The 26,522-nt window shown below is 39.9% G+C and overlaps 1 protein-coding gene across 1 annotated transcript in view; it reads right to left on the minus strand.

Moving 5' to 3' along the window:
• LOC139711133 (uncharacterized) overlaps positions 1 to 26,522 on the minus strand; it is a 157,956-nt gene that overhangs the window by 59,612 nt on the left and 71,822 nt on the right. Inside the window, exon 4 of the mRNA XM_071623053.1 lies at positions 24,047 to 24,216. Within this exon, the coding sequence (XP_071479154.1) occupies positions 24,047 to 24,216 (170 nt within the window). The remainder of the gene's footprint in view (positions 1 to 24,046; positions 24,217 to 26,522) is intronic.

The raw sequence follows: 26,522 nt of genomic DNA on the forward strand, positions 1-26,522 counted from the left end.
GTTGTAGAATATATTTGCCTGTAGCAACCCTCATCTCATAGAATAGTGCCAGAGAAAGGGAACGGGGGATTTCGACCCAGAATGTCATTTTGTGACTAATTCTTCGAGGCAAATCCCTACTGGCCTAGCCCACCCTACATCCGACAAACATGAGCTTGCATCATCCCGGCGATGATGGGAGAAACGTGCGGGGTGACCGATTTTCGCTTGCACAGGCTCATCGGCCCTCAAGAATAACTTATTGATCCCCTTCACGGGATTGCCGCGGGCTTTCTCCACACTGCACGCACAAGTGTTTGTGGAAAGACTACTTTGTATGTCCCTTCTGTGTCCTTCTCTTCCCCCTCCCCTCCCCCTCCCCTCCCCCTCTCCCCCTCCCCCCCCCCTCTTCCACTCCTTTCCCTTCGCCCTCCCTTCCTTGAGTCATCGATACCCACCTTCATGCCTGCAATATATGCCAAACTCCCTTTGCCATCTTCCCATACTTATTAAAGGGATGGCATAGTTTAAGCTGAGATGGGGTTTCAGGTTTCCTTTTTTTTTCATGAGATAATGAAAAACCATTCCTGAAATACGAAAAAGCATACAATTCTCAGAGGAATTCAAAGTTTTGAAGTGGCTGAGAAATCCAAAAACAAAGGTCTTAATAAAATGTGGGACCCACCTTTTTATTAGGACCAGTTTGCTTTACTTTCTTTTGTTGATATGTGAGCCATTTCAAAACCAATTTTCATCAAATAAACTTAAGAATTCCTCTCAGAATTGTATGCTCTTTAATATTTCATTAGTGACTTCTAATTATCTTGCAAAGATCATCCTTCACCTTTCCTTCCCTTAGTCATCGATACCCACCTTCATGCCTGCAATATATGCCAAACCTCTTTGCCCTCTTCCCATACTTAATAAAGGGATGGCATAGTTTAAGTTGAGATGTGGCTTCAGGTTTCCAACTGTTTTTTTAGATAATGAGAAACATTTATTTTTTCTTTGAAATATGACAGAGCATACAATTCTAAGAGGAATTCAAGGTTTATTTGATGAAAATTGGTTTTAAAATGGCTGAGAAATCCAAAAACGAAGAAGTCTTTATGAATAAAATGTGGGACCCACCTTTTTATTAGGACCAGTTTGTTTTCCTTTGGGTTTTTGATTTTGGGGTTTTTATATAGGAGCCATTTCAAAACCAATTTTCATCGAATAAACTTTGAATTCCTCTTAGAATTGCATGCTCTTGAGTATGTCATTAGTGATTTCTAATTATCTCGCAAAAAGTTAAAATCTGAATCCCCTATCTCCACCAGAACTATACCATCCCAATTTATCCTGTCAGATTCCCATCCTCGAATCCCATATTGCATAGACCGTGTCAAGAATACCGCTTGTTCAAGGTGAATGCATCACCCAAGCACATTTCTCGCCCACTTCATCGTGAGATAAAAAGTCAACAAATAGAGGAGAATAGCTCCTTCAGAAGCAAGTGCCTGTTCTTATCAAGAAATGAAATATGAGACAATATACACATTTATGGTATACAGACTGTAATAATCTCATCCCTTCACTTGGTGCATTTCAAACACCTTCACTTTATTTGCTCTGCTGCCCCCTCCCATCCACCCCCCCCCCCCACCCCACCCTTGCCTTCTACTTTTCTTTTCTCTTTTTTCCCCAGTCTCTCTTCCTCTCTTTCATTTTATGTGTTCTGGGTGGTGATGCTCAAATATTGGGGTTTATTAATCTCATTTAGGTGTGAGATTTTCCCCAAAACCGTTGTTACTGATTCATTTTAACCATCACCTCTTCACACCCGTTTGCTACCCGTGAGTTGTCATAGCGACAGAGATTGAGAAGCCACAGAAACCCACTGACATTTGCCTGCGACACAGACTGAACTCCTGCAATGACTTCTACCCTTCAATACAAGTACACTTGAATCCATTACATCGGAACCCAGATAAACTGGAAAACCACTTGAATAAACAGCATCATGGCACATTTCAAAGGCACAGGTTTTTTTTAATACCTTGAACAAGATACTGATTTAACAGGACATTTTTTCATGACATATTCACAGAAAATGGGAACTTTGCATGAAATTCATCTGAATGAAGAAAGAAAATGTCATCATTTCATTAATAAATATTAAAAGATATAGCCATACAAGTATAGTACTAAAATGATCTTGCTAGTCATGATAAGTATATAAATAAAAGAATATTACAGCAAAAAGGATTTATCACTAGGCAATGCATCATGTAGTCCATCAGCACACTTAGTCCAGCCTAGAGCCCTACAATTAGTAACTCAAGCCTACCACATAATGGCCTGCATTCTACAGCTAGTGCATTTGCTGTAGAGTGGAACGAGTAGATGATGATACTATTGAAATTGTTTGTTATTTATAATTGTGACATTATACCCATTAGAAATACATCAAGTACATAATACATCCATGTAAAGAACTTGTCACTCATGAATGCATACAGGTTCATACAGACACCAAGTATCCAGGTTATGGCATCACATGTAGACCTGTGTATTTAACTTTGCTATTAGACATTGTACTGGAATATATGATTGACTCCATAACAGCTAGACCTTCTTGATTTAGGTCAGTTGTTGAAAAGGAACATAGGCCTTGTTCCCAAGTCATCCAGATGAATGACTGTACTTTTCCTCCCCCACCAAAAAAAAAAAAAAAAAAAAAAAAAAAAAACTTTCTATCAACATTACCTCTGGAACCATCACAGATCCTTATCTTTCTCCACCCATGGTTCAACCCATGGCTCAACTCAACTGTAGAGAAGTTGACACAGAGTTGAGCAGAAAATACCTCAAAGATCTCTTTTTTTTTAAGGCAGAACTTGCGAGGGTAGAGGTTTTCAAGGTTGATTACAGGTTTCCACAGATTTTCAGATTGTCTGCATTTGGTAAGCATGCATGTGTGCACACACACAATGAATGTGAACATGCCTTAAATGTGAACATGCCTTGTTGATACAGCTGCATAGAGATGACTTAAATTGAACTTGAAGAATGATTCACATAAAAGTGTCCACGGCAAAGCATCCATGGCTGTGTGTTTTCCATCACAATCAAAAATTCTTAATTTCACCCTACACCGCGACAATACCAATGCTTATGTTTGTGATGAATGCAAGTTGGGATTTTTTGACTTTTAAGACCAACACACTAAACGATCTTTGGATAAAGTTTTGATGAGCATAGCACTACAAGGGAAAGCAATCGTTGTGCATTACACGACAGCTTCATTGTGTGAGCTCAAAAAGACCTGCTTTTCATCACTTTCCCACTGTGGGCGCAATTTTGTTTTCCTCAATGGATTGGGGAGAAGGGGGTACATTGTAAGAAGCAGCAGATTCTAGATGATTTTTGAAGGCAGGTAACAGTGAAGTTCATGAATGCGAACGAGTGTATGTGTCTATGGGTGTGTGTCTGAGTGTCGTGTGTGTGTGAGTGTGTGTGTGCATGTGTATCTGTGTGTATGTGTATCTGTATCTGTGTACAGATGTGCACTCTGCATCAACAATGAACTTCCAATCTGCACATGTGTGTGAGTGTGCGTGTGTGTGTGTGTGTGTGTGTGTGTGTGTGTGTGTGTGTGTGTGTGTGTATGTGTGTGTTTGCATTTCAGTGAAGTATCAATGGATGCGGGGACAGAGACGAGGAGGAGGGTGTGATAGCATGCTGCACCTTGACAGTTTGAGGCCAAGCTCCTAGGAAAAGAGTACAGGAGAGGAGTGATGGGGGGGGGGGGGGGCAATCCAACGCAATCCAGGGGGTGTGAAACCATGCAGCAAGTGGATAATCCCGGGGAGGGCCTGGGTAAGTGTGAAGAGGGAGGGGGAGGGTAGGGGGGAGGGTAGGGAGGAGGGTGTTGTGTGTACCAAAACAGTGAGAGAGTAGAGGAGTACATCTTTCATCCGACTCTCCCCATCTCCCCCACCACCACCACCACCACCACCACCATACTGTTGACAGAGACAACACAGCATCCACGTGGGCCATGGAAATGAGCTTCGCAATACTTAGGACAGGGCATGAGGAGGGTAAGGGGGCGGCTGGCGATGGTCCCTCCATCCGCTGGGGGAGAGGGAGGGCTATAGGTTTCCAGGCAAGCGTGGCAAAGTAGATAAGAAGAATGGGCTGTGAAGCGTGCCATGCTATACTTTATATACTCTGGGGGCCACCGCTTTACGCTGCAGACCAGAAAAAATTTATTTTCATTTCAAATTGACTCACCGTCACTGGATTTATTCGATTGTGGCGCTGGCAAGGGCAGCTAAAATCTGCATCTTCTTCGTTCCGGCCCTCCCCTAGTGCATTCCGCTCAGTTCATCAACATTTCCTATTTTATATCATTTGCCTTAACAATCAGAATAGAATAAAGCCACAAGTTCAGTTGAAGGTGAGCAGACCTACGACTAGTATTACTTTCGGTACCTTTGTATCACCAACATTAGATTATATATTGCATCTCTCTCTCTTTCTCTATCTATCTATCCATCTATCTATCTATCCATCAGTCTATTTTCATCTTTATCTCTTTCTCTATCTCTATGTAAAACAAGTAAAGTTTTGCTGAAACCTTTTCTGTGTGATATATCAAAGATAAATTTGAAAAGAGAAGAGCTATATCTATTTTCATCTTTATCTCTTACTCTATATCTAAGTAAAGCATGCACAAAGTTTTGCTGAAACCTTTTTCTGTGCAATATATCAAAGATAGATTTGAAAAGAGAAGAGCTAGCATCTTTAGATTCTACACACAAACCTTATTATGCTGCATGAAGATCCAACATCTACTGTATGCGCATACAGATTCTATAGTGCAATAAAAAAAAACTGTTTTCAGATGACCATTAGATTTTAAAATTGCATGAGATGTGCTTTTAGCATGGCATTGTTATTCACCTGAAGAATTATATGGAGACAAGAACAAACTCTAATGGAAACTGCATAAGACGTGTGTGCATTGAGTGGAATATCCGCAAATGTCTGGGATTTCTTTGACCGACAGTTGCATGTATTTCATAGCGAATGTCTCTGCAAAACATGACATATTAATCAACAGTTCATGCTGTATTGTTCAGTGTATGGAGAAAACTTTTGAAAACCATTACCATGTAATCTTTTTCCCAATCGTCAAAAAAAAAATGGCAATGCATGTTTGACATCTTTATTTTCATGCCAAAATCAACCTTACAATATACCCTTCTTGCTTTAATACATATCTTTTGAAATTAAGTTGTCATATTTGTCACTTTTTTAAAAGTATTTATACTATGACCTTACTCTAGGATGTATAGCTTTTATGTAGGAAATATAGTGACAAATTCATTCAAATCTGAACACTCATTTAAGAAATGCTAACTTCTTAAGTGGCTTTATTCAACTTAAGATGAGGCAAGTCAGCCCACCGATCGAGAAAGCTGTGTACATCCTTGGGCAAGATTTTGAGATAACCGGTCTAGCTATGGGGGGGGGGGGGGGGGACTGATGTTCATGCATTTTTACAAGCACAGGCTGGATGCTGTGTAAACTCCACTCCATTTGTTTGGACAGTGTTACTCCTTTTACAGTTCTGTAAGCAGCAGCTTCTTAAGACCCTAAGGTTGTACCAACAACAAGCCATCTCCTTTTTGCTGTGCAGTTGATGCAGCGGAATAAAAGAAGCATGACCCTGTGTTCATTAAACACCGGCGGCCGGTGGATCGCGCATCCCACACTCTCCGCGTAATCTTCACTTTTTCGTCCAAATACCCAGTGTCATTAGCGCAAGCCGACACCCCGCTCTCAAACCAATTATTCATCAATCATGGGCATTAACAATTAAAATGAGGACGTCTTGGGGGGATGAAATTTCAGACGGACATTCTGCCTCGGGCGACCAGCGGGCCCGCGGGCCGACACGGTGGCTCCCGCTGCAAAATTGTCACCCAGCTAGGGCCGCGACACTTCAGACAGTTTGCTCGATTACGCTCTCAAATGGGGTTTGACCCAGGAGAGATTAAACTAGACACGCACAGCCTCAGAAATCAGTGGCAAGGCTCTGTATAAATCCTGTCAGTGAGACTGGAACACTGATCTAATCAGGTCTTGCCCAGTGAAGAGGCATTAGTGAATTTGTACACACACACCCCAAAAAAGAGGATTTTTTTTGTCTTTTAAGTGTTTAGCGGGATTATTTGAAGAAAAGAATTTCACACCCCCGATACTGATGACCCCCAAATCTGCTTCTTTCACTCCTTATGACTCTCTCTCTCTCTCTCTCTCTCTCTGATGTCTAACCTTTAAGTTGAAATATACACCCTTTAGCTGGTGAGAGCTTCTCCTAGGACTAGAGTAAATTTTCATTAATTTCTCATTACTGTGATCATGAGAATTTTCAGAACTCTTTTTTTAAACCCAAATAATTGCTCTAGCTCCTCTACTAATGTAGTAGCCATTCTGCATGTTTCATCAGAAGTGTATTCATTATCAATTTCAGTATTAATTCTTATTCTCATTAGCAGTATCATCATATAATAGCTGAGTTGCTTACTCGAAGAAATTACATATTCTGCACTTCCCCGCAAACAGAATGTTTAGAGCCACGTTTATGAGCAAATAATGAAAACATAGGCATGCTTGCTCTTTTGCGTACAGTTGATGATCTTCTTAATAGGTTCTACAACCCTTATTGTTGATACCAATTGCACTTTCAGCAAAAGTGCTGAGCTCAGGCCCACGTCGAACGCAACCTGCAAATGAGGCATGCAGGACGCATTAATCGGCAAACTTCACTCTTTTCATGCTCCCGTTGCTACGGAGAGTCGAATGCGGAGCAGCACCGCGCCGGTTCCCACTTGCCTAATTGCGTGAGTGTCGAGAGTCCAGCCTTGTGTAAACTGTGTTGAGATTGCGATGGGCGATTCATTGGCCAATAAATGTAATGAGAGTGCAGTGTTCCTTCTTTCCCCTCTTTTACCCTCATCTTTCCCCCATCCCTTCCCCCCCCCACCTTCCCAATCCAACCATAAATCAGCTCTTGATGTAGATTAGGGCAAATATCTGTCAATGAGATTTAGCCGGTACTCGGTCAGAAGCCTAATTCGAAGCAACTTGGCGGATAACTTGTTTACATATTCTATCAATTTCAGTGAGTACCATGATACGAGCACAGCAATTCCCCTGCCCAGTCTCATGCCTTCACTTCTTCTACCTGATTATGTATGCAGACATTATATGAACCCTACTTGACAGAGGATTAAGAAAAAAAAAATCTTCATTCAATCCTCTTTACAATTTTCAGCATTATTAAGTAGATATCATGCACAACTGCTTCACATCCTACTATTGTCATTACACTATTTTTTGACACATTCAGAATATGAATATTGTTGTCTTTTACTTGTATATGTTTTGTGTGCTTGTATTCTTTATGATTAAGATAAATACATGAAATTAAATTAAATTAAATTAAATTAAATTAAATAAGAAGTAAAAACTAAGCAATCTCTATGGGATCTTCATGGGAAATGATGAAACAAAGGGTAAAACTGACCTCTGAAAAAAAAAATTGTGGTTGTTGTGGACAGAGCTTGGAGAGATACTTGCATCTGCTCCACCGGGGGACAGAAGGGAAAGTTCTCCACTTCTTCACTGCCCAAGAGACCCCATTTGATTGATGCAGGGGAAGTCCGGATCAGAGCGTAATGACGTCGATGATCTATTGACGGGGAGCGAGAGGCGTTCTGTCTTTATTTTCCCTTCTTCTTTTTCGTTTTCTTGTTTCCGCTCGAGTTGCCTCACCGCGCCTTTTTGAGGGTGTTTGTCTGTGATTCCATAAACAAGTTTCGAGCTACTTTCATCTGCTGGCAGCCATCTATGCCTATGGGTCACTGTCCCCCGTGAGAATCTGTGAGGTGTGACGGTACATGCGCCCCTCCAATTACCCCCACCCCCCCCCCCCCCCACACACACACACACACAGATCTTGCGGGTACATCTGAATTTGCCAAAAATCTCAATGAAAAAGACAATAATGCTGTCATGCCAATACTGAATCTCATTTTGTGAAACAACAAAAGATGGCACAACTTTGTCAAAAGTATCATGGAGGGTACACTCAGTGGAACAGAATTGTAATGACCTGAATGATGATGTTCATACCTACCCCATGATACACTGGAGATGCACTCTCCAGCATTATTATCTTCTCTTCATGATTGAGGGGTATGATTCTGAGTCAATAAATGTCAATTTATTTTCAGTCACTGGTCCAAATACAATGAAATCAATTTGACAAATCATGACTTTAAAGATTCATGTATGTGGGTTTCACAGGGTATCTTATGACATTTAAAAGCAATATCTGTACTTTAACTCGATCAAATTTGTGCTGAAATAAACCAAAACTGCAATCCCTTCCCCCACATTTATACCCAGTAGAAAGAATGCTGCTGGCCATCGTCCAGAGCATGCAGATATCACTGAAACTTACGTGTATATCCTTAACTTTACCAACTGAGGACAAGCTGATTTTGCTATAACACACATTTCCAATAGAAACCTGCCTATGCATACTCAGGACCAGTCTTCAACGGGTTAAGAACTATTTTGATGGCTCCATTCCTTACTGGTCTCCTCTGTACTACATATACAGTGTATATGAAATTATAGCACACTGAAGCTGATCTCTTAATGCATCTCAGAAGAAGCGGTGCAGATAAAATTTCTATTTCTTGTATAGGTGACTTCTATTTGTAGAGCAGATGATGGTGCTTTACTTTTCACCACCAGCAGTCTACTCGCAGAAAGTGAAAGCTGTATTCCCACGATGCATTTGCATTTTCTTTTCCTACCTTATGTATAATGACAACAACAACAACAAATAAGATGGAAATAATCAAATTCTCACGAAGGGGAAGAGCCAGCACACCCAATGCGTGGCATTGCGACCGCTTCCGCTGGCACACGCTCGCATCATGCGCATGACCAATTTTAATTTCAAAAAGAGCGCAAATGTTGGCCCAAGAGATGGCAACACAAACAGGGGATGATACGCTCCCGAGGTGCATTTGGCGCGAGATCTTGACCCGTCAGGGGGATTTGGGTAGCTCCGCCAACCGAGACCGCGCCGAGGTCAGACCGGGCGCTGACTTGATAATCATCATTTGATTGCACTGACCTGTCTGTGTTTCTTTCTTTGTTTGTTTTAGTATCTGTTTATTTGTTTTCAAGAAGGCATAGGCATGTGTCTCAGTGTGTGTGTGTGTGTGTGTGTGTGTGGGTGGGTGTGTGTGTATGTTATTGAGTTTTATGTTATTGAGTTTTATGATTTAGTTGAGTTAGAAGAATTAGAATGGAGAGATATCTTTTTAGGTTTACGAGGTAGTTCAAATAGAATCAAATGCGTGAATGCCTTGATAATTTTGATGAAAATTGTAATATTTCGGTCAAGAGAACAAAATAAGTTACCCAAGAGGGAAAAGATAAAGAAATTTGTTTTGGATTTTATAGAGGAGGAAAAGAACGTTGCGGTTAAAGCAGGTAAGCTCGGTTTTCATTTGCAAAAATGGGAGCAGTTGAAACTTTCATAGAGTCAGATGTATGGTCAGTTTAGGTTTTAGCCGTTTTAATGTTTAGGAATCGGTATATGTATCAGCATTATGGTGGTCACTTTTTTTTTCCCCCATGTAAAATGTTTAGTTAGCTTCGGTTTTAATTTGGTGTGTGTTTAACTGTCAAAGAAACAGGTAACCAAGATACCACAAATATGTAGTGTGACTTGGCGTGCAAATGTTGGTGTTTGTGAGTGCGCACTGGTGGGTATGTTGTTGTTTTGGTTGATGTCTAGTGCATATATGGGTGTGTGTGTGTGTGTTGAGGGAAGGCTACGGGGGTGGGGGTATGTTAGTGGGGAAATAGGTGGGGATGGTTAGGGTCATAGGTAGATGTAGTTAGGTTAGAGTAGAGTAATGGTTAGCGGGGAAATAGGTGGGGATGGTTAGGGTTAGGTAGATGTAGTTAGGCAATGGTAGAATAATGGTTAAGGGGTCAGGTAGGAATATGATTTGTTTTGATGATATACACATATGGTTATTTTGTGCGGTACGGGGGGGGAGGGGTGGTTGATAGGTTAGATAGGAAAAAAATGATGAGTTTTGTTCGGTTAAGTAAAGAATGCTTTTTTTTTTAATATGTTGTAGGAACTGCTGTATTCTCAAGAGAGTGTAAGAGAATTTATATAATGAAGTGGATATTGAGCAATCTGATCAAGTTGATCAAGATTTTTTTTTCCCTTTTAAGAGTTATACTTTATCTGATATATTTGTGTATATAGTGTGTGCTCTGCCAAAAAAAAAAAAAAGAAAAAAAAGAAGGAAGTTAAGTGAAAAAAGTGATTGAGTAGCACACATCTCTTAGTCGGTGTGTGAGTGATAAGGCACATTCGGATTGGCTTGATTAGGCTGATCAAAATAGCTTTTTCTGAGAATTATGCAGATTTTTATGTCATTTCTTTTATAAAAACAGGGTATGATTTGGTAAAAAGAATCAAATATATTGTACTGTATGTTTGAAAAATGATTTAGCAGCACAAGAAAGAAGAATGCAGCTGCTTTCTTTTTTTTTTTGTTGATGGACGTATTAATTTTATTGTTAATATGGATTTCACATTGAATGAAACTCAAATAAAAGAATATTACAAAAAAAAAAAAAAAAAAAAAAAATGTTTCAGTGTGTGTGTGTATCTCAATATGTGTCTGTTCCCTATCATTAGATATGATTGTCAAAAAAAAAAACCTGAGCAGAGTGCAAACCAGAAACAATTGATGGAGAGATATACAGAAGAGCCAAGAGATAGACAACCTGATTAAAAGAGAAAGATATAAAGAGATAAACACTAAAAGCACTCTAGAAATCATTACTCTAGCACTATATATTCACTGTCAACTGACAAGACACTTCAAATGACTTCACTCTGCCGGAGAAATATATCTCCTGAAATAGTCTCTCAGTTTGGCAGAGATTAAAAAAACGCACACAAATTTTGCAAGGGAGATGTTGCAGTCAGAGGAAAACAGATATATACAGGTCAAGGATCTCTTAAAACCAAGCACAGGCTAAAATTCTCCTTCAACTGTGTTGTTACCATTTGATGTAAAAGGCAAAAATAAAGTTTCAACACACTTCTTCTCCTACAGATGAAATATATAATCATATCATATACGCATTATATACGTACTCAGCCAGTGTGCATGTGCGTGGGATAAATTTAAGAAGACTTATCTAAGGTAGATATGGACGAATTGCTTTTGAGAAACACACAAGGAAATTCATTCTGCTGTTTGATATACCATCCCAAGACTTATTACCATTAACACCTCTATTACCTGGACTCTTATACTGATTTTCTAAGGAAATGATATTCATGTTATCACATATGTCTAGCCTGGTTCTAATATCAGTAGCCATAGTTGTGCATTACATGTACCCCATGGGCCATGGGTATTTGGCTTAATACCATCCTCCATCAACACAATCTTTCACTTCAAGATTGATTAGTGCAGGGGGTAAAAATATTTTGGTAATATCCATACAATCTGTATGCTGAGATACCTTCCGAACATGCTAAGTGCTTTTAATATTTACCAGGACTTTATAAAGTGAAAATCAGTATCAAGTGTTTGTTCTTTTGTGGGTTAAATGTTGAGTTTGGCATGAGGGTTTCTTCTTTTCTTTTTTTATTCCGATTTTACTTCCTGTGAAAGACTATTTGAAATCAACAGTATCTGAGCACAGGGACTGAAAGACATGAAAGACTGTTAATTGGACTAGAATAGAGTGCACTAGATGTAAATTGGAAAGTTTGCTTATCTGTAATGTCTATGTACACGCAAGTCAGTTCAACATTGCACCTTATACATCTATTTGAATTAAGAAAACATACCTTCACTTTGAAGAGAAAAACGGCATGTGGGTGTTGTCATACACCACAGTTTACCTTTAACTGCAACAATCTTCACCATGCATAACACCACAGGAAATTGGGTATCGGTGGGTGGGAGGATAGTTCCATATAATAGTTGTCTTATTGCAGTTTAAAGCTCAAGCTGTGTTTTGTCATAAAATATATTTCCATGAAAAAACGTATGAAACATTTCTGGTTATAAACAAAAGATCATTTGCAGCATATAATTTGAAGGATTAGAGCTGCATCACTATATCTGCAGATCACAATAATATAAAACTATGGGAATACATATTTTGAATGAAAATTCTTTTCTTTTTTCTTTTACAAATGAAACATGATTAATAGATTTAAATTTCTACCTTTATGCATCTGTTGTGTAGCTTTTCTTTCACATCAAAGTAGTACATATTCTAACAGGCAATGGTGCAATGCAAAGGGAAACATTGTTTATCTTTTAAAGGGGTAGTACAGTATTGGTGGAGATGAGAATTGGGCTTTTATGCATTTGCGAGATACCAAGAAAACACTTATGAAATAGTACAGAGCATACCATTTTAAGAGGAATTCAAAGTTTATTTTATGAAAATCAGGTTTAGAATGACTAAAACATCTAAAAACAAAGTAAAACAAAGTGATCGTAATAAAATGTGGGTCCCACACTTTATTAGAATCGCTCTGTTTTGGATATCTCAGCCATTTCAAAACCAATTTTCATCAAATAAACGTTGAATTCCGCATTGAATTACATGCTCTTTCATATTTCATAAGAGGTTTCTCATTATCTCACCAAAAAATGTTGGAAACCTGAAATTAGGTCTCAATCAAAACTATACTATCCCTGGTAGCTTCCTTTAATATGTTCCATGATCCTCCTGAAGACACAGTGCATTACTTCACTGATTAATGAGATTTTGCTATCTTGAGGCAACAAGAAGATCCATTTATGGGTTCAAGAAGACAGGTTGTTATGAATTACATACACTGTATTACCTTCCTTCCAATCGGTTTAATAAGTTACTGTCGAGTTTGAGCTGCGAAAGAACTTGTAAGATACTGATAATCTATGCCCCCTTCAGCCAGGTATGCCGTAAGTGGATTTGCTCAGTTCATCCAAGGAAAGACTGCCACCTTTAAATCACAGCCAATACTGCGTGCTCCGCTTTCAAGCTTGACCGAGCAAATCCAGCCTGAAACAAAGAGTAACACGATCGTGGCGGCCATTTTCCTGCACTTTCCCGGCCCTTGCCAGTCAACCGTCACTCGCCCGTTTCCCCTGGGCGCAGGGACACAACCGAAAATAACCATGTCAGCAAATTAACTTGGACTATTTATTATTTGGACTTGCGGAACGTAGGTAAACTCTCTCCCTCTCTCGCTATCGAAATATTGATTCGCCTCAGCCTAAGTCAACAGCTAACCCACCCCCCTCCACCACACACACACACCTTTTCCCCTTCACACATGTTCACTCTGTGACTCCAATCTGTAGTGTTTGCATGCCAATTTCCCTCCTGTATGGTATGTGCACATCATGACGAAAAGTAACTGTGGCACGCTTGACTTTTGGCATTTTTGATGAGACCCTTTTTTTTTGACAAGAATTCTCATTCCCCCGCAGGAATAACCTTGGCCATTTTTTTTTTTTTGAGGGAGGGGGGAGGAAAGCCAGGGGGTTGGGGTGGGGGGTGAGGGTGGGGAGAAAGGAGGTATCCACATGATCTCATAATACATTCAGGTATTGTACACAGTAATGTCACAGTCACATTCCCAGGATTTGTAAGAATGGACAGGGGTTACGTGCAAACGTGAGACGGTGCAAGGATTTGATCAGTTGATATTCCCCCACAACAGCATGACAATTTTGATATCATTCAGAATTCAAAAGTGCACTTAATATTTGTGGTATATATTTCCCAACACACTTAAGGAGAAATTCAATGTATCTGCCGGGACCAAGGAATTAATTCTCAAGGCATCACATCATCGTGTGCGGAAAGTAAGTGTTAATTCACACGAATACGGTGCCCCAATTTTTACAAAGAGCTAATGTATATCAATACCTGTAGTTTGTTTTTGTGGTGGGTAATAAGTAGTGCGTACAAATATCATGCAAATGTTCTTCTGCCTGGGATATGCCTCTACAGGAATAGTTTTGCAGCTTTCTATGCTTTGAAAGCTCTGTATGTTTGAAAGGAAGCAGAAGCAACTGGAGTAAACTGGGGCGGCGAGAGGTTACCATATTCCCCCTTTTTATGGGGGTGGAGAGCTTCTCTCCACAAGTCCAATAACTATCAGGTTGAAGATAGAAGCTGTGGTACCTAAGTTCGTGAGATATTCTCTGTTGACGTAAGTTGGTGTGTGAATGGCACGTTCCAAATCTTTGAAAAAAAAATCCACCATTCCAACTCATTTGGTGAAAGGAATGAGAGTATTTAAAGGCAAAAAGCCTGTTTATCGTCATTATATGGCCAAGCATTTGTTTAAATACTCAAAGCGCAAAACTATTGGCTGTTTGCAACATGGCATGGAGATCTCAACGCCCTCCCTTTCCCTCCCCCCTACCCCTCCCCCCCCCCCCCCCACCCGCATCTGAAAATACTGTGTCTCAAACTCGAGAGAGACCTGTTAGACTCGTGCATTCACTCCCTTTGAAGAATGTGCTTCCTGGTATGTTCTAAATACAAGACACTGTGTTGCCAACTGCCAAAACGGCACAAGCGCACATTTATAAATAGACCACGAATTGGCCAGATCAATATGTTCCCCCCTCGCAGGTAAATGCAAGGCAGCGGTCTCTCCCTGTGTAGACCCCAAGAGTCTAATGAAACCCTTCACAGCACAGGAGAAAATGCGAGGATGCAAAGGGGGGAGAGGAGGGCTATAATCTGCCGGATTGGTGAGGACACTCGATGTAACCACGCAGCGGCCGAGCCTGTAAAAACAGTATCATCGTGAGCGGCGACGACAGACCTCGTAAGGGCGACTACTGGAGCGCGAAATTCTCGCGGCAGGCAGATGATTGGTGCAGCTGTTTTCACTGTTGTCCATACCTTCAGCCATCCCTCCCCCATCCCCTCCCCTGCCATCAAAGTCTCTTTTCCCCCTATTTTCTGCTCAAGATGTTTGACTGTGTCACAGAAGAGAATTCACAGGTTGCTTCAAAACATTGTTCCTCTTGCAACATGAGAAAACACACAGAATTATATTGAGCATGTACGTGTATGTGTTCCACGAGCCAGAATCTCACACACATAAAACATAAGACCAGTTAAGATTAACGCACATCATCCTATCATTTAAACACATTGTCATGTAACTCAAATATCTGCATTCTATAAAAAATCTCCCCCCCTTCCCCCATTCAATGTGCCCATCTGTATAGAATAAATGTTACAACATAACATTTTGTAACTGCACTCAAGGTAGTACCAGGGGGTCTTTGAAAGTTGGAGAGCCAATACAAGTATTTAAATGGCACTATACTAGTGTATGTCACTAGTCATGCTTTAAAAAAAAAGAGCATTTACTAAAGTTTCATTTGGTTTTGTTCCATTATCTAAACTTTGAGATATGTCTTCCGTTATCAAATGCTTCCACAAACCTACCCGGCAACTTATTTGTAGCCACAGATTTATACCTGTAGTTGGAAATGCCATTTCACTTGTTCGTAATCCTTGCTGAAATGTACTGAGGCTTTAGAGATTTCATTAAGTTCTATTGGAATGCAGTCTTTCTTTCCATCACTTCCATTTGCAGGAGGAAATGAAGGAAGGAAACAATGACAGATGACACAAATTCTACACAGCTTGCTGAGTTCATGCACGCTCATTTGTGTGCGTGTGTGTGTGTGTGTGTGTGTGTTATTTGTTTTATACACCCCGAACCTCCGACTCTCACTTCGCACACAATCGCTACGTTTTCCTTTAAGCCTCATCCCCTCCGCATCAGTGATTGATGCTGCCAACGTCTTGCCGCACCGGTTTTCCTCCAGTCACCGCTAAACCCGCCTTTGCATCATCAAGCTCTACTCTGATGAAATCAGAAAGTGATGCAACTGAACCCGACTGCAAATCAAGAGAAACCAAAATCCTCCTCCTCCTCAGACCAATTCCATCCCATGCCACCCCATCCACCCATCCCCATTCACTGAGGCAGTGAAAATCCGTATTGGAAGACCCCCCAGCTAGAAGAATCCAAATCCCCCTCTCCTCCTCAAACCTGCATGTTGCAGCCTGCCAGCCACATCAATGTTTTATTGCGGAGGCACGACTTAAATCCACGCAGAAAAGAAACAGCTCCACCAGGGCTATAACTAAGAAACTCGGGATGCACACGACAAACTCTCCTCGCTTACACCAAATTGGCACCATGTCTTCAATTTCGCTTGCTGGGGTGTACGTCTCCCTCAAAATAATTCCTTCCCTCCCCATCCCCCCCCCCCCACAAGTCTCCCAGCTTTTAAAAGTAAATCTCTGGCAATCAATTTGTAGGGTTCCACACCAATAAAATGGCAAATAGATGTGTTCGGCTGGTGTTCCACATGATAAATTGCCTTCGAATAAGAACGGAATTCGTTCTGGCATGTTAGATGCCGAGGACGGGGGAAAGACATATCAAAGGGTTCCTATTTTAGAACATCCTGCATTGATATCGACCTTGGTGCACATTCATAAGGGTTATTCCTGAGATCAAATTCATGTGCCTACTTGGAGTGTGAGTCACTGAATTGATGCATCATAAAGAATTCCGGAGATGAGATCCTGCCCAGTGTTTCAAATGCTTTTATTGATATCATGTATAATGCAGCAACTCTTGAAAACCCACCCAAGATGGGAACATGATTCTGCAAAGAAACAGTGAACATTTTATCTCAAACATTTCTTCTTCTTCTTTTTTGCTCAAGATACCATGAAGACTTTTAGAATCACTGAGTAAAGCTCTTGCTGAAAGAAATGTTCTGAAGTATCTCTACTTTTTCTAACAATTCCTATAAACATACATGTTCCTGTGAATTCATTATCATCGACTCTAGATACAATGAGTCTACTCACAAAACAAGTTAACTCCAGTCTTGACAATGTAAGATATTTGTGACTAAAGCTGCTAAAAACATAGAAAATATAGAGAAGATATGAGATATTTTTTTCTCATATCTTCAATAATATTCCATATTATGTAACATGTGGGGTATTACTGGAAAAGTTTTATTTTGCTCTATCTGATGATGGACTTACTTTACAATTCAAATTCACAAAATTCTTCTGTCGAGTTATTTCTATTGCAACTAGATATGACAAATTGCCCTTCATCAATGTAAAGAAGCACTGAACTGATCAGTGATGTACAAAGTACTGGCCATGACAAAAGAAATCAAAACTCAACAGAAGACTTTCATAAATTTCGAATAATTATGCAGTACTCACTGCATGCTATAAGGGTTAGAAACTATAAGGGTTAGAAACAACACTGGCTGTCGGGCGCAAGCACGGTGGTCTAGTGGATAAGACACATGTCCAGAGATCAGGTCATAGGTTTAAATCCTGCTCGAGCATGTATGCCAATGATTTTTTTTTTCTTTTGTCATGGCTACTACTTAAACACTGATCAGTTCAGAGCTTATTTACGGCGATGTAGGGCAATTTGTCAGTCAGTTGCAATTACTTTACAATGTTAACAAATGGCATTTAACCCCTTTTGCCATCAAACTATTCATATTTTGTTCGGTGCATATTGTTATAGTACTCTTCTCTCAAGGGGATCTCTCACGACCCTCCCGTCTTTTTCACACACACACACACACACACACACACACACACACATACAATACAAACCCTGAAAAATACACACACAAATATTGCTGCACTATGTCCAGCCTTTATCTCTCAGCTGCTTGCATATTGCCCAATGTGTAATTGTGCTGTGGCCAACTATGTACGCTTTATAATGCACATCCCCTATATTGACTACAACTAGCCAGACAGGTGCACACCAAGGCACAGAAGGAAGCTAATGTTAGATGTACTTGTAAGCAATGTTATGTGCAAATCAGCTTCCAATTCATAGGTCTGTATTTTTTTTTCTCTTCTCTATATCTTCAGAGTAGATTATGAAAGCAGCATGCTCTCAATGGCAAAACACACATGTACAATATGTAAGCTGAATAGATATTGATGAAGCTCAGCACATTTTTTCATTGAGGCAATAGTGAGGTGAAGCTTAAATGACAAAATTACATAATTATGGTAACTTCTAGACTGCATCACTTGTCACTTGCAACTAGATTGCGCAAGATGGCCAACACTTTTTTAAAGTAGCAGACTCAATGGTATTAGCATGTGAGAAAATAACAACTGCTGGTGCTTTTTGCATGAAAAGTAACTGAACCTAAAACCCAAACCCAAAGGAACATTTCAGCACCACATGGCTGTAAGAGAGGAAAGATTTTGGGTGAAAACTCGACATCGCAGCTTGTTGTCAGCTGCCTTGAAACTTGGCTGAAATGTCAGAGAATAAGCTGGAAAAAAAGAGGCTCTAACACTTCAAAGTCTCCGGCCGAAAAACATCTCGGCGGCACAACCCTGGCCGGGGTGATACGTCATAGCTTGTTGGTGTCTCTAACGCTTTTCGGAGCTTCGGGCCGCGCGACCGCTCCCTCTCGCGCAGAGGACCCGCTCAAATTTCCACTCGATATCCCCAAATGGGTATGATATCGCCATCATCAATCTGTTCCCTTCGATCTGTAGATGACTGTGTCATATTTAGCCTGGGCTTACTTCAACCAGGATGTCACCCAATCGTATTCCAGCACCTTGCTCTCCCTACTTTCCTCTCTTTCTCTATCTCTCTGTATGTCTGTCTATCTGTCTCTTTCTCTTTTATACATACATACACACAAACATACCCACACACACTCACACACACACGCTCCACTGATACGGCTTGACTTCTGACATTTCCTTTGAGAAACCTGACAATTGCATGTGAGGCCTGATATCTACATTTTTTTTTTGAACGGATGAGGCAGACAGAGAAAGGAGGGCAACTTTTGGATGAGTGGAAACGGTAACCATGGCGACATTAGATTACATCCCCTATGATGTTAAAAAAAAAAGGAGAATTGCCTGGAAGATAGTGCTTTCTTTATAAATAACAACATGTTCACCCCAGTTTGATTCATTTAACAGAGGAGAAAGTGTGTCAATTCAGAGTGTCTGAAATTGTCACCTTTTGATGAAGTTGGGGTGGAAGAATACGGAAATTGGAATAAATCAAATGGAATAATCATCTGAGGCATGAGCGCTGAAGCGAACGTTTCCATGAACGGAAACACTTCAATATTGCCAATGGGAAGATGACAATGCCAATCCACTTAAAGGAAATTCTTTAGAAAAAAAAATAATACACTGGTGATAGTAGAGATGGCAGCAGTAACCATATGTCATTTCAATACTATTTTCATAATGCCTTCGAGACATTTAGAAGCAGTGGAACAATGTTTTATGTCAACTGCTCATTCTGGTGCATTACATGACCTTTGCTACGATTTGTTGTGCCTGGCCTATACATGATCTCAAAGAAAATATAACAACCAAACTTGTTTATGCACTATTACAAATCAATTTACATCATTAAATAAATGCACATAAGAACTAATACTACACATACAGACACATTTACCCCAATAAACTGCTGAAATCAGAACATTTCGACAATCAAATACAAATACACACTTTCCATTGTTGATATTTTTCCAAAAGGAAACCAATTTTCCCCTTCCATACAAATGATTTTCAAATATATCAAGAAGTAGCTTCTAGAGCTCATCAATATCATTCCAGAAAAAAAAAAAAACTTTGCTTTAATTGAACCCAGTGATTACACTATTGAAGGAAAAAATCAATGTAATGTTCAATTAATTCCATGACATGTTGGCCTTAATTCTCTGAAGATTCCAATTAAGTCCCGACTGGGTCAGAAGGGATTTGGAAAGGATAAGCCACGCTCTATACAAGAAACAAAACAAAACAAAACTTCAGTATCGTCCCATAAAATTTCTCCCCAAGAGAAACTAAGAGATGTCTATAGATTGTAACCGAATGCTGGCTCCATGAGAATGATGCAAAGAGAGAAGTCATAAGAATCAACACTATAAAATAACTATAGATAAAAAACAAAAATGTCTTATATTTTTGAATGGTTCGGTAAATGCCACAAAAACTCGTAGATTTTTCTCTCTTTTTTTGTTGGGGGGGGGGGGTTGGGGTTGTATACTGGATGAAAGGAAACACAGAAAATGACTTTTACCACTGTGTTGTGCCAATTCAAAAACTTCATCAGACCTCTGCATAGAGCAATATCAATGCCATTATGTGGCCACTTTGAAAAGAAACAATGATGTAAAAAGAAAAACTAGAAATGTCGCTATGGCAACTGGTATGCCTCCGCCATACTGCATGATTCTCCTAATAGGTCTATAGTACATGTGGACAATGTGTGATTACATTTTCACAAAATTGGCAAAATATTAAAATAACATGTTTGTCACAAATCTATTGAATGTTTACCTTCCTTAACCTATGTTTAATTGGATGAATAGGAGATCATGTATTTGGGGATTTAAGAACTTTAACTTGACTTTGACCATTTCATAAGTTTATGCACTGAGTAATTTTCAAGGTATGGAGAAAAAGCGCAATTTCTGTATTGAACAGTAAATTGTTATCATTTTCATCTGGCCTTTGATTTATAAGAGAAGCACTGTCAGGCAGAACATACATAAATTCAGCATGTACTAAGTTTCAAGATAACTTGAGCCACTTCCGAGATATGGAGAAAAAAGTAAGTTCAGCACTTTCACTTGATCTTTGACCTTTTGACCTTTGACCTTCTTGGCAAAAAAAAAATCCCAGAGAATCTCTATTGGGTTAGACATGCATACATCAAGTTAAAAAAAAAATATCCTGCTGGCATTGCAAATATAAGGAAAATAGTAAGATTTTGAAGTATTGCCCTTGACCTTCGACCCCTGACCTTTGACCCCATGAACCCTAAATTCCCTAGATAACCACTGCCAGTCAGTAGACCAGCATATACACTATGTTCCATGAAGATACCTTGAACAATTTCCAAGATACAGAGAAAAAAGTGAAATTTTAACATTTTACTTGACCTTTTGACCTTTGACCTTTTGACCTCATGACCCCAAACTTTCACCAGAGAATCTTAATTAGGTAGTACATGTATACACTAAGTTTCAAGAAAATATCTTCAGGCATTGCATAGATATGGGGGAAATAGTAATATTTTAAGCATTTGACCTTGACCTTTTGACCTTTGACCTTGAGCATGTGCACCCAAAAGTTGATAGGCACAACTTCACCCCCTAATACACATACATGCCAAGTTTCATTAGGATACCTCAAAAGGTTTTGGTAGTTACCCTGTCCACAAAATTCATTACGGACGGACGGAAGGACGGACGGACGGACGGAAGGACGGACGGACGGACGGACGGACGGACGGAAGGACGGACGGACGGACGGACAACCCGAAAACATAATGCCTCTGGCACCACTTCGTGGCGGAGGCATAATAAAACTACTTGAACATAACTTCAACAGATACAGACAGACTATGGGAAATATGCATCCATGAATCGTGTGAAACAGCCATAGCTTTCCTCGCAATGGAACAAAATACAATGTATGCTAATGTACTGCCTACGTGAATGAGTCCTCGTCTGTGATTCATTAGACTAAAAGCAAAAGCATGCTACACTAACTACATCTTAAACATTCAGTTAGAACTTTTAAAAAAGCACCAATTACAATACATCTTGTTTTCAACTGCCATCAATGAGGAGAATGTAAAAAGTCCTTAACCACTTTTTTTTTTAGTCTACAGAATAATTGAGTAAAGATCCCCCATAAAATAAAGATTACACAATAAAAACATTTTTCAAAAAGTAAACAAGTAGTAATATGTACGGTAAAATTCTACTTTACATAATGATCATAAAAGTCAGGACCCCCAATTGCCCCCATAGACAGAGCTGCTTCCTGAAACCCAAAGCCTGCTGTCTGTTAATGTCCGGGCTACTTCACTTCCTTCCTGGCAAGCCGACCAGACTCTGCATACGATGCTCTCCGTGGAAATCCTTAGCACTTTCTCAGCTTTGATTGATCTCCTGCAGTTTCCTCTTCTTCTTCTTCTTCTTCTTCTTCTTCTTCTTCTTCTTCTTCTCCTTTCACTCACTCTCTCCCTCCATCTATCTATCTGTCTACTGTAAAAGTGGATATTTTCGCGTGACTAATTTTTCGCGCTTGGCCGGGTCGGAAGAGTTTCGCGTGTTTTTAATTCCGCGGAATCAAGACATCACGCACAGGCACATATGGCAAGCAAAAATATTCGCGTGCTTTTATTTTCGCGCTAGTTTCTGGTTGCGCGAAATGCGCGAAAATTTGAACACCGCGAAAATTTCCACTTTTACAGTATCTTGTCCTCTTCCTCCCTCCATTCTCTCACCTTTTTCCCTTGCACATTTTTTTTCTCTATTTCTTGTATTTCTTCATTCCTTTATTACTTTCTCCGCTTACTATATCCCCATTGTACCTCACTCAATATAAAACTAGCCCAGCACACATACACACACACACACACACACACACACACACACAACACACATACACACATATATACAATATGTATGTATGTACAAAAGTGTATAAATGTATGTATGTTTGTGTGTATATTACTTGTATGCATGTATAAAACTAAAATTCATTCACATATGTTCATGATTCTAAATCCACAAATTCCTTCGTTTGTTTCTCTTTTTCCTCTCCTAATCTATGCATCAATACATCGCTATCTCCTTTAGATATGAAATTCACATTATGCATAAGCATGAAGACAAAAAGGCATCGAGTTGAATCTATTCAGTATATCTGCTTTATGTCCTCTCTTCCCCCCCCCCCCCCCCCCCCACCCCATTCCCCAATAAATTGCTCAGATCCTTGAACAGATCTAGGGACTGAAACACTTCAGGGGTTGATGGATATGTGTCATTCCAAGCCACCACTCGCTGATACTGATAAGTGTTTCTGTTATAGCCCCAGGACTGAAAAAAAAAGAACAGGCTGGTCTCAGGCTATACATAAATCCTCTCCACCCTTTCTCCTCTAGCCATCATTCTCTCCCCCCCCCCCCCCCCCATCCATCTATCCATCCCTCTTTCATTCATTGTCAATTTTCACATCCTTTCATCCTTCCTGTCTTCAAACTCCACTGACATGTGATCATTAGCATATTTACCTTCCCAGGAGTTTCATCACTCACAGAGAATCTGAACATGAATCTAAAGATCGTCTCTTTGAAATTAATGTATCATCTGGGTGAATATCTCCTGGGGACACACACACACACACAAACCGTCTTTCAAAAGGTCATGAGTGCAGTGGTGATCATCTCATCACACAGGCTGTTTTCCCTTTCTTTTCTTTTCTTTTCTTTTTTTTATTTGGGGGGGGGGGGCAAAATCTTCATGCTTACTTGCCAAAATTTGATTCATATTCTACCAGGTGGCTTACATCTACCAAAAATTGATAACAGGTGAGATTAAATTCTTGAGGCTAAGCTTTCAACTCTGTGTTAGATGTGGAAATGCCGTATGGCATTGTTTCTACTACATAAATTTTATAACACAATGGTGGATTGGATTTCACACCAGTGATTTCGTCATTACCACATCCAAAGTATGAAACATGTTTCAAACTCTGAAGAAACTGATTACTCTTTCAATCTTTATCTTCATTTTCGTAAGCGCTCCAGATTTGCAATAAGGTCTTTTACCTGTGATGCACAACCTTGGTTCCAATACAAATACTTCTGATTACCTTCAACCCTTCCAACCTGCAAAGTTGCTCCTAGCAGTGAGATTAGATGAAAGCAGAAATAATCAGAGGATGAATAAAATACAAGCTCCCCCCCCCCCCCGACCCTTTAAAAAAGAGGAAGAAGAAAAAGAAAGAGGAAGGAAACCCTAGATCCAGTTTTCTGGAGGCGTCTTACCGATGAAGAAATTCGATCCTGCCTGCAGGTACCCGTCCGGCACAATAAAGGGCTGATCGGTCGGCGAGTCGATCACCGGTTCACCGCCCAGCGTGTCGCACGAGTCAAAGCCCACCTGAGATACACGGTAGGGCTGGATATGCAGCGCCTCCAGATTTCCTACGAGAAATCTGTCAAGGAAGAAAGGGAAGGGAAGGGGAGAAGAGGGAGGTATTAATCAACTGGTAAACAAAATTTAATTCTGAACATGTGTTTACTCTTATCACAAAGGAACTGTTTACTTGACTTTGTCTGCCAGAAATATTTTTTTTCCCAGTCTTTACTGACCCTGTATGATGCAACCACATAGCTGGATGCTGCAAAGGTAGAGACCAATACATGATATACAAACATACATACAAACATACATACATACATACATACACAAACACATCCATATACTTTTTTTTTAATCCCCGCAACAACAACAACAATTCTCTGTGAGAAATGGCAATATTACTCTGCAGAGTCAAAATTCCCAGCAATGTGCACATTGCACAAGTATACAGCACAAGCATAATATGCAATTTCCTTTGAAATAGTGCTAACTGGCAAATTATCATTGTGACGTTTATTTTCTGAATCTAACATACCTATATGTATGCATTTTTGGGGCTCCTATTGCTTCTAGGAATTGCTTATGATACTCTCATCGTCTGCATAAATCAGGATTGTATTTACCTATAATATCAAATGGAGTTTTGTTTAAAAAACATGTACACTGCATTGTTTACTTGTCACTTGATGACTTATAATCGAGTACTTTGTCGTTCACATCATACTGCTGCTGAAATAAATGCAGAGAAATCAATCTGCAAACAAAAAACACACATTACATATAGTTATATTCATACATACATGTAAATACATTATATGTATGCATATTTGCACATGTTCATATGTGTGTGCATGCGTGTGTGTGCGTGTGTGTGTGTGTGTGTGTGTGTGTGTAAGCATATTTGATGTTCACCAAACATTGTTTTGATGGAAGCTTAGATGAATCTGACACATTCAATTAGTTTGATTCAAGAAGGAATTCCTTTGACTGCAATTATGTGATATTGGATGGCTATGAATGGGATACCAGGGAATATTGCACGAGTTAGGGCCAATATTGCACGAATCGAAGATGTGTGCAATATCAACCCTAACGAGTGCAATATCCCCTGGTATCCCATGAATCAAGGCCATCCAATATAATTATTATCATCTATACTATCAAGTAGAGCAAGCATAAACTGCTCTAAATTACCGGGCTTCTTCTTGTCTTTGAAGTTGACTCGCGGCAGTCACGTCCCAGCGCTGAAAAGGGGAAGCCCCTAAAACTGCGTATGAAACAAGCAACTAGCAAGATGTTTGCGCGCTTGTGAATTGTAACAAAATGACGCGCACTAGTAGCGTTTGCGCATTCAGCAAGCGCTCGCGCAACAGACGAGACAGAATTGAATATGGTGTGATCTTGAACGACCATGGTAGCCTATGGGGAATTAATACGTTGGTCTATGCGTTTCGTTCAACAAGCTCTGATATTGAACGGTAAAAAATGAGCGCACTACAATACGCGTTTTTAATGCGCCGCTTAAACGTCCTATATAGATGATAATATATAATATTGGATAACAATAGCTTTGCCTTGTATAGCTTTGTATAACAAGGACAACAAAATACACACACCAGATTCACTGATTTCCTACACTCCAAAGAAGAAATGTATGAAGAGAGTGAGAGAGGGGGGGGGGGAAGGGGGAGAAAACAAACGTTCAAAGAATAACCTCAAAGGAGGAACACATTAGGCAAACCAAAAAAAAAAACACACACACACACACAAAATGAATGGTGATGGAACATTTAGACTTTCCATTGCTTGGCCTGTGGCTCCTTGTTTTTCCATGAATCCAATTTACACTTCGAATGACACATCCATTTGAGCCACTAAATTCAATCTTCCGCTCGAGCACGGCTCACTTTATAGTCAAGTGCGTCCAAAGACATTCACCACTGACGTGAAAAGGCTTTCATGAACCACATTTTTGCCTCCTTTATCATGACTGAATTGCGTCAATCTGGACAAAAGTAAAGAGCTGTGAGCACGGTGTGCACAGACCAGACGTCCTTCATCAGTAGTACTTTAAGCCCCTCAAAGAGGCACCGACGTTCTTATAACCATCCGCGCTTTCATGGAGAAGAGCCGGTTAACACATTCACTGCCAGTTCGGTGGCATACCCGCACTGACATGTACATGGGAAAATGTGCATTGAAATCAACTCAAATGATCATCGGTGGGTTTTAAACAGCCTGCACTGAACAGAATGATAATGGGGAAACGCAGCAGTCATTCATTGTTTAACATATGTCTTCATGAATGGAGCACTTTCATTCAATTGAATAATAGCAGAAAGTCATATTCATGACCCTGGGTGAAATGATCAAATTGAT

The sequence above is a fragment of the Diadema antillarum genome, unplaced genomic scaffold, assembly GCF_040938485.1.
Source record: "Diadema antillarum isolate AM-2024a unplaced genomic scaffold, OU_Dant_1.0 seq00001615_RagTag, whole genome shotgun sequence".
Lineage (NCBI taxonomy): Eukaryota > Metazoa > Echinodermata > Echinoidea > Diadematoida > Diadematidae > Diadema > Diadema antillarum.